This window comes from Grammomys surdaster, unplaced genomic scaffold (genome assembly GCF_004785775.1).
Source record: "Grammomys surdaster isolate TR1022 unplaced genomic scaffold, NIH_TR_1.0 278, whole genome shotgun sequence".
Lineage (NCBI taxonomy): Eukaryota > Metazoa > Chordata > Mammalia > Rodentia > Muridae > Grammomys > Grammomys surdaster.
In genome coordinates, this window is record NW_021604719.1 from 2,278,237 (window position 1) to 2,293,964 (window position 15,728).

General features: G+C 40.9%; 1 protein-coding gene across 1 annotated transcript in view; it reads left to right on the plus strand.

The window, feature by feature from the left end:
• Dcp2 (decapping mRNA 2) overlaps window positions 1-15,728 on the plus strand; it is a 43,647-nt gene that overhangs the window by 11,239 nt on the left and 16,680 nt on the right. The window contains exons 2-7 of the mRNA XM_028777225.1: window positions 5,169-5,320; window positions 8,938-9,065; window positions 9,608-9,706; window positions 14,637-14,789; window positions 14,884-14,996; window positions 15,085-15,192. Coding sequence (XP_028633058.1) covers window positions 5,169-5,320; window positions 8,938-9,065; window positions 9,608-9,706; window positions 14,637-14,789; window positions 14,884-14,996; window positions 15,085-15,192 — 753 coding nt within the window. The remainder of the gene's footprint in view (window positions 1-5,168; window positions 5,321-8,937; window positions 9,066-9,607; window positions 9,707-14,636; window positions 14,790-14,883; window positions 14,997-15,084; window positions 15,193-15,728) is intronic.

Consider the following 15,728-nt stretch of genomic DNA (forward strand, 5'->3'; position numbering starts at 1 on the left):
CAGAGAGGACACTGGTTAATGCACGAGAATCTAACCTAGTAAAGCCTATGGGTTTTCCTCTTACAGATAAGAGCGTGACAAGGCCATGGAAGCTTGCTTGTAAGAAATCTCAAGAGTTCCAAATTACAGCAGAATAAATCTAATTGTTGAATACAGTTTAGCTCAGTAAGCCATGAGGTGGCCAGTGTGTGTGTGGATTTATCATGTGTTGAGAGTGATGTTCCCAGAAGAAGGCAAAGTGACTTTGTCCTACAGTATCCTATCTTGGTCAGGTTTCTGCGGTGGTAAACCTTTCTACAAGAGCCTTGTTCTCTAGCCTCTGAAAGATAGCAATTACAAGAGCAGTCATGACTGACCTCATTTGTGTGGTTGCTGATTACATAGTCACAAAATTAGTTTTCTCATTGCTGTGACAAAACACCTGCCAAAAAAGAAGGATTTATGACGTCTTAAGGTGTGAAGGTGTGTGATGATCCAGTCCAACTTAGTAGGGCAGCATGAGGCTGGTCATGTTGCACATCCAGTCCTAAACCACAGTGCTAAATGCTGGTGGTACTCATCTTGCTTTCTCTTTTTTTATTCAATTTAGGACTGAGCACCTCACTTAACCTAAAATAGAACCAGCGTCACACATGTGTTCAGAGCTTTGTCTCCATGGTAACTTTAGATTCTAGATAGTTAGCTCTTGTTAATTATTGCCATTACCCTAACCAAGAGAAGGTAGTTCTAAAACAGCTCACAGGTCCCATTGTCTCATGAGGGCAATTCTTTTGTTACTGCCCTTGCCTTCTTTGCCCATGCTGTATGCAATAAACTTATTTTTTTCTGCTCTGGTCTGAAGAGTGAATGTGTTCACTTAATCACAGGTGTCTTGTTAATTTGCATACAGTGGGACTCTCTTGAGCTCCCTGTACCCTGCCTGCCATGTGGATTCTGTTCCTTTTCTTGAGTCAATTGAGGTCTTATACTATGTGTTACTATATATGCTAACCCTACTCTACTGTACTTACACCTAAAGGATATACTATCCATCATTTCTGATTAATAAATTAACTAACTTTGCTTTACTCTGGCTAGTCATGAGATTTTTTGTTTTTGGGGTTTTTTTGTTTGTTTGTTTTTGTGGTATAGTCAAGGACACAACTCATGAGTGGTGACCCATAGTGGGATATCCTCAGCCCCAAAGCTGTGTCTGTTTTCAGCCCTCCAACCATTGAAGTAGTGACAGGAACTGAATGGAGAGTGAGCAAGGGTGAGGTTCTAAATTGTATTTTCTGACCATAGTGTAAAGACAGCGTGATGATCTGTCAGAAGGGAACAGCCTTTAGAAGTTAGTTAGTAGTTTAGTCTTAGTGTTGTAGAATTGGCTGACACTGTCAAGAAGCATAAACCAGGTGAGAAGTGGATTCATAGGCAAGGGGGGCTGAGGGAAGAATGAAGGCCTTTCTGTTGGGAAGCTGCTCTCCTTGCCCGGCAGCATCCAGGTGAAAGTGAAAGACCCCTGAGAGGGGAGACCCTTGCTCAAGTTGTGGAATTCACCGTCACCCAGAAACTCAAGAGACCGAACTTGCTGCAAACCGCAAAAGACGTTATTTCAGGATATCAGCCGGCTGAGGCTGAGACTCACAAGAGGAGCGTCGACTCCGAGGCCAGAAGGAGAAGGGTATTTAAAGGAGAAAACCACAAACCAGGGCGGTGAGGGGGAATCATAAAAACATCAGCAGACAGTATCATAAAAACAGTGGAAGGTCCCCAGTCCATTCGATCATGTGAGAAACACACCCTGTGTACTTATTTTTTCAAGAATTTAATCTTGTTTAATCATCTATCATGTGGCCAGCAAGTCCTTGAAACAGCCCAGGTGACTGGTATTTTCTTTATGGTCAACCAATTACTAGAACCCAGAGCCCAGAGCCTATGAACCAGATGACCTGCATTCTTGGTTCCGCCCTTTTGTGTTTGGCTAAGTTCCTGGAGCACAGATGGCCTGGCTTCTATATGCTAGGGGTCTCAAAAAAAGGTTTATTCTTTTCAAAAGTTCCAGAAGACGAATTAGTAAATGTATATTAGTTTATGTATAAGGAGGGGCTTTGTTAATTTCTCATTTCCTTATCATTGAAACTAGCCTTTAACAGTTTGGCTATACTCTCTCCTGGTTTCTAGGAAGTTCAGCAAACAGTATGATAGAGATTTGGAGCTTCCATTTTATAATCAGGATGCTTAGTTGGGGCCTAGTACAGAAGTTCAGCTACAAACAGTGGTCTTCTTTAACCTAACCTGTATTTAGCACATCTAATACAAAAAGTCTCTACTGTGAGTAATACACAAATACACACACACATGTTTCAGGGACATTGTTCAGTATCTGGGGATGATTTGGTTGTGACAGCTTGGCGGATAGTATACTCAGAGTGTGGAAATGGTGCTGAACACCCTGCTGTTGCCTTGTGCAAGGCCGCCCCTCTTGTTAGAACCGCCTCCTTTGAGAGATCAGCAGTCCATGCACCGGTGGTGATGGCACATACCTTTAATCCCAGCACTCCTGAGGCAGAGGCAGGCAGGTGGATCTCTGAGTTTGAGGTCATATGATCTACAAAGCAAACCACAGGCCAACCTGGGCTACATGGTGAGACCCTGTCTCCAAAACGAAATAGAGAAGCAAAGCAGCAAAACTAGACAGTGTTTTGTTGAGAGAATGGAAAGAAGGGAACGGCTGGCCTAGAATGGGTGTAGTGGGTTGATTCTTCTTCTGTTGTGGAAGCTGCTCTAGGCCCAACCCTAGAGAAGACACAGCAGTTTGTTTTAGTTAGACATGGAGGCAAGAGGGCTAGTTTCTACAGTGTTTTTTTTTCCCTGAGCCACCTAGTGGCCAATCTGGGATTTGACTAGCGTTTTTTCTCAGTTCACTCAAAGATTATAACTGGCTGCTCTCAGTCTAATTGAGTGTGTGCTCATACACAGTTTTATGGGCCCATTTCTCTGGCATTCTCCTCCCCTACTTCTGCATTCCTGGGCAGTCCTATGAGCTGAGCTTTGTAAGGACCTTGTCCTGTCTGTCAGATTCTGTGACCCAGGAGAAGACTTTTGGAGCTTGCCCACCGACGTCTCCAGTTGCAGCATGGTATACTGAGGCGTGCGGGTATGTGGCTTTGTTTTGATCTTGATCTTTTCCAAGCTTCTTCCTTCCACATGTGTTTACTTTTCAGAAGAGTCGTATAAAATAAGTTAGTCCATGTATTCTGTCCAAGTTCCATGTTGTGTCTTATGGCAGGGATCAGCCTAAACATTTAAAAGATAAATTACAACTATCAGTATATTGTATACCATCTCTGAACAAATTTGGATATTTTGTGAGTTTGAGAGAGCATAAGCATGTTCAGAGGAGTCTAGTGCACTGGCATGGTGACGGTGGTGTTGTTTCTGAGTCCCTGGGGTTGAGTCTAGGCAGACCAGCAGAGGTGAGGATGGGTAGAGTAAGCAGGTGCACTTCACGAGGTGGAAGAACAAGGTCTCCCCACACAGAGGGATCCTCTTGCAGCTCTCCCCATTGTTATCTCTTTATATTGATCCATTAGTCATATGTTTGTGCTGTTGTTGATTTATATGAATGTGACCCTGGTGTTAAAATTTTAGAATATTTTCTTTTGATTTGATTTGAAATTTGAGAACAGAAATAAAAACCACTTGGCACCATAGCAAATAAATAATGCAATATAACTAATTAGTTGAGTGGTAGCTCTCTTTAATAAAAATGATCCAAAAGGCCAGCACATTTATTTCATGTAGCTGAATTTGCTTCTAATGCTTGAAGGACAAAGGAGTTCCTAAAATGCTCGATGAAAGAGGAGCAGTTAGTGACTGTTTCACACCCCCGGCATTCATACTCACTTAGATCCTAACCCGTGTGTCCTAACTAACCTGTGTGCCTCTCTCAAATAAGACAGCTCTCATCTTCATCATCTTCACACAGCTACTTTGTATTCCTGTCTAGAAAGCGCACACACAAAGACTTTTTCCTCCTTTCTTGGTGAGTTTAAAAAGTCAATTTGCGGTCTTAGAAAGTGTTTGAAAGTTAGTGTGGTTCAAGACTCTGTGGTTATGCTTTTTGGGAAATCTAATGTGTTAAAGAGAAACTATAGTGCCTGTTTCTCCCTCCCACAGTTGTCTCTTGTGTTGTTTATGTCTGGGGACTACTTGGATGTCAGGCACATTTGATGGATTATGATGACACTTATGTATTCTTGGACTTCAGAAGAAATCCCAGTAGTTTCTCACTTGGTTTAATTTGCTAGATAGCTAATTTCAGTATTTGGGAACAGTAGCTATACAGTTCTTCAAAACTTCTCTACAAGTCCTCTGTTTTGAGCCAGATTTATGCCAACAAGCCTGCTGCCTCAATCTCCCTAGTGGAGGCAGTACAGGCATTGCACTGCCACACCCAGTTCTCAACATTCTTCCCAGGCCCCTCTCATCTGAAAGGGTCAGAACTGCTCAGTTGCTGTAGTTCTTAATTGGTTAATCTGCTCTAATCTCCCTGGTAGGGGCTGCTCAAGTTCCTCCTTACTGCCCCAGTGTTATGGTTTCTCAAGTGAAACATACACATGCATCCTTCTATTTTAAAATGCCTTACTCAGCTCAGTGGCTGGGGCACTCCCAACCTTCCACGTTGCTAACACCTCCCCTCTGATACTCCTCAGTTATTACTTACTAAAATCTATATTCCATCTTTGCTACCTTAGATCCTGCGGGGGGCCGTGGTGCTCTACCCTGGGTCTTACATGATTGGTACACTTCCTCTTCTACTGCTTTCAAGCTTGGATCTCATGGCAACCCCTTCTTCTCACTGCTACCAACCACCCAACTCCCTGTGTTTCTTGCCTTGAAATCCTAAAAGTCCTGCCTCTGTCTCCCTGCCCAGCCATTCGTTGACAGCAACTTTACTTACCAAACAAAGCCAACTGGTGATAGGGACCCTTGGTGTCTTTACATGCAGACATACGAATTCCGGTGTAATTTTGGGCACCCAATTAATGTAATATAAGTGATAAACCAAATCCACATCACTGCTTCTCCTCTCTTTTCTTAGTTGATGGGTGGAGTAACAAAGTAAATATATCAAACTGTAGTAGTTTGTGATTGTAATTTCTATGCATTTTTGTTTTTGACAGCCGATTTATTTTGCATATTCCCAGTGAGGAAAGAGACAATGCAATCCGAGTGTGCTTCCAGATTGAACTGGCCCATTGGTTTTACTTGGATTTCTACATGCAGAACACACCAGGATTACCTCAGTGTGGGATAAGAGACTTTGCCAAAGCTGATATCCTTTTTGTTGCTACAGTGATTGTCTTTCATTCTTTCTAATAAAATACTTTCACACGAACTTCCTTTTTGATTTTCTTTGAGTGTCTGTAACATTTGGATAACACATAGTAAAATAGACATGTGAGGCAGTTTCTTTGTGCTCTTGTTTTTCATAGTACTGAAGTGTATAGTGATTAGGAGTGAATTAGATATGGTTTTCCTCTATAAAGAATTGGGCTATTTCTGGGACAGTTCTGATTTTTGCTTTACTCTTGGTATACCGTTAACCAGATGATCAAAGAAGCTTCTCTTCCTGTATAGGATGTAGCTTAGTCATATGTAGTGGCTCATCCAGCTAATTTCAGCACTTGAGACAGAAGCAGATAGATCTCTGAGTACCAGAAGGACAGCCTAGTCTGTAGATAAAGCACCAGGACAGCCAGGGCTACATAGGAAGGTCCTGCCTCAAAAATGAACAGACAAAAAGCCACAAGTTTGTTTTGATGTAATATTTATGAATGTCTTAAAATTATAAAACTGTCTACATAGTAAAAAAAATGAAGGGTTAATGTATTTAATATTCTTAGGATTTAGAAGTGGGATAGAAGATTTTAGACGAAGCATTCTTAAAGGAGATACAGAGTTTCCTGTATATACACAGCAGAGCATGAGCAGACTTGTGGAGTTGGAAAGTTCTGTAGAGTTAAAAAACAAAGCTAGTCTGTGCCAAGCAGGGAATTCTTGTGAGACCGTATTAGAAGTGGGTGGAAGAGATTGGTGGGGTTGGAACTCATAAATCATGACTCGGGTGACTTGACTTACTTGGTCGATACTGTTCTTAGTCATTCATTGTGTTGAGTGAATTTGTCCTCACAATTCAGTGTGTTAGAATTAGCCTTAAAGCAGGTACAAATGACCCAAAATACCAAACGACTAATTCCCTGTTTCTTCCCACATGTATAAGGGATTCCTGCGGCTCCATACAAAATGGGTAACATACTGTTCTGGAGATGGCCAGTGTTTGAGCATGCTATCATGTGAAAATATCGTTCATCCTGTGAAAACGATACCCAAGATGTGTTTGGTTGGTGACCTGAGCCATAGGCAAGCACTAGTTCTTAAGACAGGAGTAGGAATTTGAGCCATGTTTCTAGGATTCAGAAAGAACAGTCAAAACAAGTACGTAGGACACTTGATTATATAGATGTGTTATTATGTATAAGTTGGTGATGAGTCCAAGGGAAAGAAGATTAGACTGACTATTACTTTGGTAAAGGCTTGATGGCTGGTTCTTTACAGAAGAAAGACCTTCCTTTTAGGAGTCCTAATCTAGCTGTGGAAATCCTTTGTTTTTGTCACCTTGTATAGACTCACAGTCTTTGCAAACAGCTGTATATGCTTGGGTTTCTGAATAAGAATTTGCTTATGAGTGCATGTTGAGTTTTATACTTAACCTTAGTGTTACAGATACCAAAACCTTGATGCAATTCCTCTTTTTACTCTTGTTATATGGAGAAGGAACCTTTGTTGAGAAGAAACTCATTAACTTTATTAAATAACTAAATAGTTACTATGTGCCAGGCATTTTTGCAGTAACAGGCTTATGTGAGATAAAGGAAAATGCTTTCGAAATTCAGAGTGATGGAGTACCATAGCAGTCAGAGAACAAAGAAGAACCATTCCAGATTCAATTCAAGGGCCCTGAGATCCACGCCCAACTTGGTTGGTGGAGATCATGAAGTTATTAAATTTCTTTCTTGTGCTCCCAGTTCCCTTCTTTATTTAATGACTAAGTGAACGTTGCTTAATCAAAGAATAAGTTTAGAAATCAGGCTTCTTGTACACGTAATTGTTTAGGATAGATCCATTATCTAGGACAGAGCCAATAAGGTTGTGAAAATCATATCTTGAGGGTAGATAGAGGTCTACTTTAGAAATCATTTTGGAAGAAAAACTTCACAAAGTGAAAAAGGATGTTTCAGAGTAAGTGGAAAAGAGATGCTGGCAGTAACTCAGCTGAATTGTGTAGGGGTGTGGGGGTGTGGGGCGCGCCTGGAAAAGAAGCTGCAGGTTTTCTGGGGATTTTTGTTTTGCTGGGTTTTGTTTTTGTTAAATATTAGGGCAGGGAGTCAACTTACAGAGAAGGGCAAAGAATTATGTTTTTGTTTTCAATTGGATGACTTTACAACAGAATTTTATTGACTGCAGAGAGTCAGACTTTTATCAAGAAGTGATTTCAGTATCTTGGTCTCTGAGGAACCACAGGTGTTCGTGGGATGGCTAATGAGTATCTGGAGTTAGCTTTGAAAGCGTGAAATAATCATATGGAGATTGACTGTGTGTTTGTCTTTTAGTCATGGTGTCAGATGATTGGCCTCTTTGGGTTCGTAGAGGGCCTTTTTACTTCTTACTCAACCATAAAACTAAACTTCAAAATATGTAATAGAGCTCATAAAATTCTGTTTATGAGATGAAGTAAATATGACTTCATTTTGTCCAAACTTCTTGTTGCTGTGATAGAAGTGAGGTTTGCTCCATCTGCTGTAGAATCTCCCCTTTTCTTACATTTTACTTTAAAATATCGTTTATGTATTTTGCTTCTGCTGTTATTACCTGCAGGTATTAAACTAGTGTTAGTCTCATGGCGGCCTGACATGTGCTGTCATCGCACACAATTGAAATACATTCACGTCAAGTGCTTGTCTTGTAGCGTTAACATCAGAATCAAAACAGAATATGCAAGTTTGTAAGTAAGGGCTTGAGAGCCATTACAAAGGTCCTCCGGTCATAAACTGACTGTTTTCTCCATATGTGTCATCCTCTGTTTCAGTGATGGGGCCCTTGATGGCGTGGGGCATCAAAAGACTTAGCATACAATTGTAGAGTTTGTTTTTGTCTCCAAGTTTGTTCTTTAATATTTTACACTGTTTTGTTTCTTGGCTACATACTTTATTTCTTGTGAAACTGACACGCACATTTTCCTTCATAAGCTTCAGTTAGGCTCACCTTCAGTGTTAACAGTTAGAAGTGAATACGTGTATGTATGTAGCAAAGAACTTGAGTATGCATGGTATCCCTCACCTGCTTCCCAGGGTTCTAGCACTTTAACTCTTCATGTGCCCGGTCATGGCTCCTTCCTCTTGGTAGAATGTGTGCACCTCCCTCAGGCTGACTCCTGTGGATCTGACACGGGGATGAGTACTGAGTCAGAGCTTCTACATTCCTGTCTAACTTGGGGAGTCCAGCACTTATTATCTATCAGACCTGCAGTTTCCTTTGTGTCTAGGTTGAATATAAAAGTTAATGTTGTGCTCAAAGGAAAATGAATGTGCTTGGGGGAACCTAAATAAACTGCAGGCTTGACTAATTTCATATGACTTACAGTTGATTTAAATAGGTCTGTCTCTACATATAATTTTGTGAAGATTGATTTTTTTTAATTTCTGTGTTGGTCTTTGTGTGTATGAGTGTCTGTGGAGGTCAGAGGAGGGCATCAGATCCCATGTGGCTGGAGTTAGACAGCTGTGAGCCGCACATGTGGGCACTAGTGCGCTCTCTCTCTCTCTCTCTCCCTGTTGTCACCTCTTTACACTGTGATAAGGTAAATGGCAGTTTCCTTAACATTATTCATACTCTTCAGTCACTGTCCATTTCTGCTGCCACAAGGTGAAGATGTGGAAAAGATTTTGGATGAATGGAAGGAATATAAAATGGGAGTACCAACTTATGGGGCAATTATTCTCGATGAGACCCTGGAGAATGTGAGTGTACTGGAAGGTTTCTAGTGCAGTAGTGACCAACTTGTTGACAACGTTTTTAATGTAATGTTCTAAATTGAGGTTTTAAAATACCCTTAGGTTCTTACTGTTAACTAAATTTTGGATGCTTTGCCTGCATTTTCTATCTTTTCCCACATTATTTATTCACTTTACATCCCGATCACAGCCCCTCCTCTTCCCAGTTCCCCCCTCACAGTTTTCTTTCCCCCCTTCCATCTCTTAGAAGGGGGACAAGGTCTCCCATGGATACCCCTGCATTCTGTATCTTAAAATTTTGTACCTGTTGTGACTTAATGCAAAGATGTGTCATTTCATTGTTGAAAACAGTCTGTTATAAATATACAAGGTGTGTTTCTTCACACTAGTATATTTTTATTCTTGGAAGATATTTAGGGCAAATGGTATACACAGTTTATTGGTAAATAATTACCGTAAATACAGAGAAAGCCTTTGGTTGGGGAATGGAATGTAATGGGAAAGTAGGTTTCTTGGCTTTTTGTTTTTGAATTTCTGCTTGTTTGCAGGTACTGCTGGTTCAGGGGTACCTGGCAAAGTCAGGCTGGGGATTTCCAAAAGGAAAAGTAAATAAAGAAGAAGCACCTCATGACTGTGCGGCTCGAGAGGTGAGGCCTGCACGGGGCAGTTAACTTTGGTCGATAGCTTTCAAAGTCTTAAATCCACACAGATCTACCCTTTTGGACTCTGGAAACAATTCAGTGTTTTTCCAAAAATTGAATATATAGTTTAACTTAATACATAGTTTAACAGCCTTTAGGCTGGAGAGATGGCTAAGATCACTGATTGCTCTTTTAGAGAACCCGAGTTTGACGTCCAGCACCTACATGCCTTTTGTAACTCCAGTCCCAAGGAATCTGATGCCCTCTGCTGGCCTCCTTGGGTACTAAGCATGCACTTGTTGCACAGATACGGAGACAAAACACTCGAATAAAAAATAATATGTAAATAAGATACCATGCCCCCCACCTCTTACTGTCTCTACCTCTGTCTCTACTGTTTTGGGCCATTTGTCCTCACTGTAATTTTAAGGCATCTATCTGGCTCTGTTCTTTGTAATGGTTTCTTTCCACTTTTTGCTTTAAAATTGGATTTTCTTTTCGAAAAATATTTCAACTTCTATCTGTATTCTTTATTCTCTCTTTTTCCTTTTTATAATCCAGAAAAATTAACAATCTGGATTTTCTTCTAAGAAATTTACATTTTTCACCTCAAAACTCAGTCTAGCTTTATACTTGGCCTATAAGATAAAGTTTTTAAAATCCTACTCCATTCGCAGCTTAGCTGTTAAAGGACAGAGACTTATTCCTTGTCTTCTGAGTTTGATTGGTTATTTCCAAAATTTGACTACTATCATTCCTACCCAAACCATCCTTGCCAATCCAGACTCTAGCTTGGTGGATCAGAAATAAGTTGATGGAGGAAGAACTGGCTTTGGCTTTCACTGACAGCCTGGGTCCAACATGAGGAAGGTGTAGCAGGCACAGTGTGGCTCCTGGTGTCTTAGGCAGTGCCAGTGCTTGTTCATGTGGTGAACCTAGGGGCTCAGCTCATGGTCAGAGCCAGGGCTGGTTTAAACTTCAAAGGTCTGCTCACCTGCGCTTAGCAGCCAGAGCTTCCTCCTACAGACTCCACTAGCACTGTGAGCGGGTGGCCAAGTGCTTTCCTGAGGCATCCTAGTTTAAACTGAAACAGAGTCTGAGCCAGGTTCGGAAGATCATTTCCTCTGAATTTCTGTTGCCTATTATTAGCATTATAAGGAAGGTAAAATTCAGAAAGAGTGATTTCTCCTTTACCTTATTTAAAAATTCCATTTACTTGTCCATAATGGTCCATTTACTAGTCCAATTACTAGTCCATAATGGTCTCTGAACTCAAACAGCAACTGTTGTTTGCCATTTTTGTCTTTAATATATGGCTAGTCTGCAGTTAGCTCCTTATCCTACAGCATATTATACCTGACCCTTGAAATTTGTTCTAGTTTAGGCTGTATTTATGTACAAGCCTAGCTACTGTGGACAAGCCATTTAACCACTCTAATGTTTTAAGGAGAGTCTCTTTAAGAACGTCATGGTCAAAAGCCTATTTGACTTTGAGGGGAAGACATCAGAAATGTGACTCTGAGATGGTTTTGAGGTATCTGTTTGATACAGTGATATTTATTGCCTGGTTTTAGTTTGGGTATAGCTTATTAGTGAAGAAGACAATACAGTTCTTAAAAGCCACTGTATAGGCTTTGGGATTTAGCTCATTGTGCATGGTCCCTGCTGCCCAAGCAGGAGAACATAGTTTGGAGTGTGTACCCAGCTTTTATGTACATGCTGGCAATGTACATTCAATAAGTAAAATCTCAACTGCAGAAAAATATCTGCAGCTAGAGGTCATCATATTAAGTCAGACCCAAAAAGACAAATATGATTTCTCTCCTTTGGGAACCCTAGACATTATGTTGATCCATTAAACCATGCATATATATAGGGCATGAAAAAAATAAGGTTCAGGGAATGACTGGAAATGCCAAAAGGAGCTGGGGAGGAAAGGGAGGATGCAGGTTGTGAGTATGGTCAGAGAGCACTTGTGTAGATTGTCTTTATAGAAGCTATCATGGGCTAGAGAAACGGCTCAGAACGATGGCTCAGGAGGTAAAGATAGAACCACAGGCTTGCCAGCCTCTAGGCTGGATGGGAGACCATGTCAAAGAGTAAGGCAGTGATAGAGCTGGACACCTGACTTCTTCTTCAGGCATCTACATCTGCACACATAAGAAAACACTGGTGTGCAGTAAACACACACCAGTAGAATTTAGTGTTACAGCTGTGTATGTACCTTGGAAAAAAGGTTAGTGGTTATTTACTTTGGAGTAACATTGGAAGCATAGCTGGAGGTTCTACATTTTCAATTCAAGATTAAACAGCTTATCCACAGTGTATACAGAAGCTTGCAGACAGAACAGTCCTATACAAATAAATAAAGGTTGAGTAGCTCTTAAAACTGAAAGCTAGGCTAGGAGCAAAATGTAATGTACCAGCACTGGAATGCTTGCCAAGGGGTATGAGGCTTTCAGTTCAGTTTCCAGTACCAGGTAAACAGAGCTCAGAAAGCTGGAGTCGTGAGGAGTTACCGCCTCCTCTAACAGCTTTTCCTTTTACCCTCTGTAGAGGATAGAGGATACCAGTCAAAGTTTATGAAAAAAATTTTTCCTTTTATACCCTCAAGCCTTTAACCATAAAGCTTGCTTCTAAGGAGAAAGAATAAGAGCTATGGTGTCCTACTTAAAGAAATTGTGTGTGTGTAGGTCTGTAGGTAGTTGACCACCTCATGACTGGTAATGTCTGCTTCCAGAAAGACCCTTCAGTAAGTAGAAGTTGAGGTTAAATTGTGTGGTGTCAGCTCTCTGTCTAGTTGGACCTCCATGGGGAAGTCCAATAAATACCTCTGCTTATAAAACTGAGCAAGAACCTCAGAACCCAAGGAATCCATCTGTGTCCACACCCACACCCTTGGTCTGATAAGGTCGTGTTGTCGAGAGTTGCTAACATGTAGAAGAAAGGGCAGTTAGCCTGTGAACTGTGGACACCAACCACAGTGTCTCTGGGCTTCCTTGCTTGTCCTGTTTAGGGTGCCAGGCACTCCTGATGGTATGGCTATGTGTATATTTTGGACTGCTACCTTATAGGCACTCAAAAAATAATTGCAAATGGATAAATCTTTTGAAAACAGAAGGAATGTATGGGTTATAAAACATAACTAGTTGTGGTTTTCTGACTTAGAGGAACAGGAACTGGAGTTCAGCCCTCAGGAACACTGAGTGCTCTTTCAGAGTAGCCAGATTCGCTTCCTAACACCACAGTGGCTCACAGCTGTTTGTAACTCTCATCTCAGGACACTCTCCTGGGCTCCTCGGGTATTGTACACAGGTGGTGCACTGATGTACATGCAGACAACACCCATATACATAAAGTTAAATATTTTTTTAAAAGATACAGGAACCGAGCAGCAGCCAGGACAAGCATTAGTGTTAGTGTTCTAATTGCACAGTGAACTACAGTAACTCAGCCTGCTGTTTTATACAAGCTACAAATAACTACTGCCCTTTTAGAGACATAGACCCCTGACTTAAAGTCTAAGGGGAAAACTTAATTCCTTTAGAGTTGTTTGCTTAGTTATTGACTAAGAAAAAAAAAGATCAACACTGATATATAGTGCTTGTGAGAACACACTGGAAAGGGAAACAGACCACGGAGTATCACTAAAATGTTGTCAGCCTAGATGAGTACCAATTTTACGGAAAACAAGGTTTACTACTCCAAAACTAAAGGGACCTCCTGCAACATAGAGAGAAAATTTAATGCTTTTTATACTGATGGAACCTGAGCCTTGCTGAGGCCTCTAGTTTCACAAGAGCTTCCCAGCAAAACATGCTTGCCGTTTTTTGCCCAGTTGTTCAGTAAGACATCCAGCCTGACATCACAGGTGAAGGCCAAGAGGCATTTGTCTCCTGGGTCTCCTCCACTTCAGTGCTGCAGCCTCCTCCGCCTCAGACTGTTTGTCCTCAGCCTTGACATTGCTGTTTAACATCACCCTGGGCTCCTGCTTCTGCTTCTTTCAGTTATGGGCCTTGGACTAGGGTTCTCCAACTGCAGCATCTGCTGGATCCCCTGTAACTGATCTGTCATGGTTATGGGAACTTAAATAAGGAAACAGTGGCCCCTTGGGCAAATGATTTTCCCGTCAGTAGATTATTTTAAAAGCAAGCCTTGATTTTTAATCTTGATTTCTAAATGATCACCTCTGTCATAAAGAGCTAAAAATTTGGGGAGTTCGCTGGGATGCTACTGTTTAGTCTGCTTGAGTTGACTTAATACAGTTGACTGGGTAACTTGAACAACAGAAGTTTACTTCTTAGCAGATCTGGAGAGTAGGGATTCAAGCTTGAGGCTACACTAATTGCGTTTCATTGTAGGCTGTCTTCCTGACTTACTGGAATCCAGTTTCCAGCTGCGTGTCCACATGGGCTTCCCTGTACATGTCCAAAGAGCTGCTAGGGTCTTTTCTTAAACAAGATCAGGATTATGCACATTTACACTTAATTACCTCTACCCTGCCTTTACCCCTCAAATCCAATCGCAGTGGTTTCAACTTAGGTTGGTTAAGGTTGAGTTCCTGTGGTTGCCTTTTTGAGTGTATTTGACTTGAGAGTTCTAGAGTTGCAGCCTGTCCTTCTACCACTTGGTGGTGCTACAGTACAATAGAAAAGCTCTGTCTAAAAGCAGAGTACCAACTAAGTCTTGGCTGATAACCAGATTGTTAGTCATCCTTTGCCTATAGTTTATTGACATTTAATCTGTTTAATTTTTACTTGTATTAGCATAAAGGGGGAGCTTGGTTCTAATTTTCTAACTACAGATTAGATTTAGCCTTATGTCTTTGTTTTGTTTTGATACAAGTCTCAACTATGTAACACGCTGTCCTTGAACTCCTGGTCCTTCTGCCTCTAATGATTAAAAATCAAACAGTTTTATCAACATTTATTTCCAGGTCTTCGAAGAAACTGGTTTTGATATAAAAGACTACATCTGTAAGGATGATTACATTGAGCTTCGAATCAATGACCAGCTTGCTCGCTTGTACATCATTCCAGGAGTTCCAAAAGACACAAAATTTAACCCCAAAACCAGAAGAGAAATTAGGGTATGTAAGAGTTGAGAATATTTATAGGTTGCTGTGGAGTTGGTGTTAGCTACTCGTTGATAGTAATCAACTAAATGCAATTGTTTTGTTTCAGAATATTGAGTGGTTCTCCATTGAGAAATTACCCTGTCATAGAAATGATATGACTCCCAAGTCCAAGCTTGGCTTGGCACCTAATAAGTTTTTTATGGCCATTCCTTTTATCAGGTATGTTCAGTTCTTAACTGTAAAACTGACCCTACTGCTGCTATTTCAGATTTTTCTCTTTTTTTAATGAATGTTAATGTTTCCATAGACCACTAAGGGACTGGCTGTCTCGAAGATTTGGAGATTCCTCGGACAGCGATAATGGTTTTTCTTCAGCTGGTAGCACACCAGCTAGACCCACCGTTGAAAAATTGAGGTAAAGAAATGCGCTCATCAGAGTGTGGCTGTCTGCTGTCTCTTAGTACAGTACCATCTTGCTTCTTGAGTCAGAAGTGTAAGATTCCTCCTTAGAAGCTGTGTTGTGCTTTAAAAGTTGCTAATAAGATGAAAGGGATTAATCAGAGGGAAGATGCTTCGGGCACAGTTTTAAAATAGTACACTTGAGAGGATACCAATGGCTTAGAACACTAGGAAAAGGGAAAAAAATCTGTGTTGGACATCTACTACCCTACGTTAGTGATAAGTTAGTTAGTTTCTGGAGGTGATTGAATGGATATATTGCAGTCTCTGTTGCACAGGAGGTAAGAGATGCTAATGAATAATTTGTTAAAGTCAGTGACATATGTCTTTGTATGCATATGACAGAATTTGTATACATATGAATGTGTATGTTCACATGCCTGTATGGTCATATGTACATATGAGGAAGGCAAAGGGCAACCTCCTGTGTCATTCAGTTTGTTTTGATAAACAGTCTCTCATTGGCCTAGAGTTCCCAAGGATATCTATGCC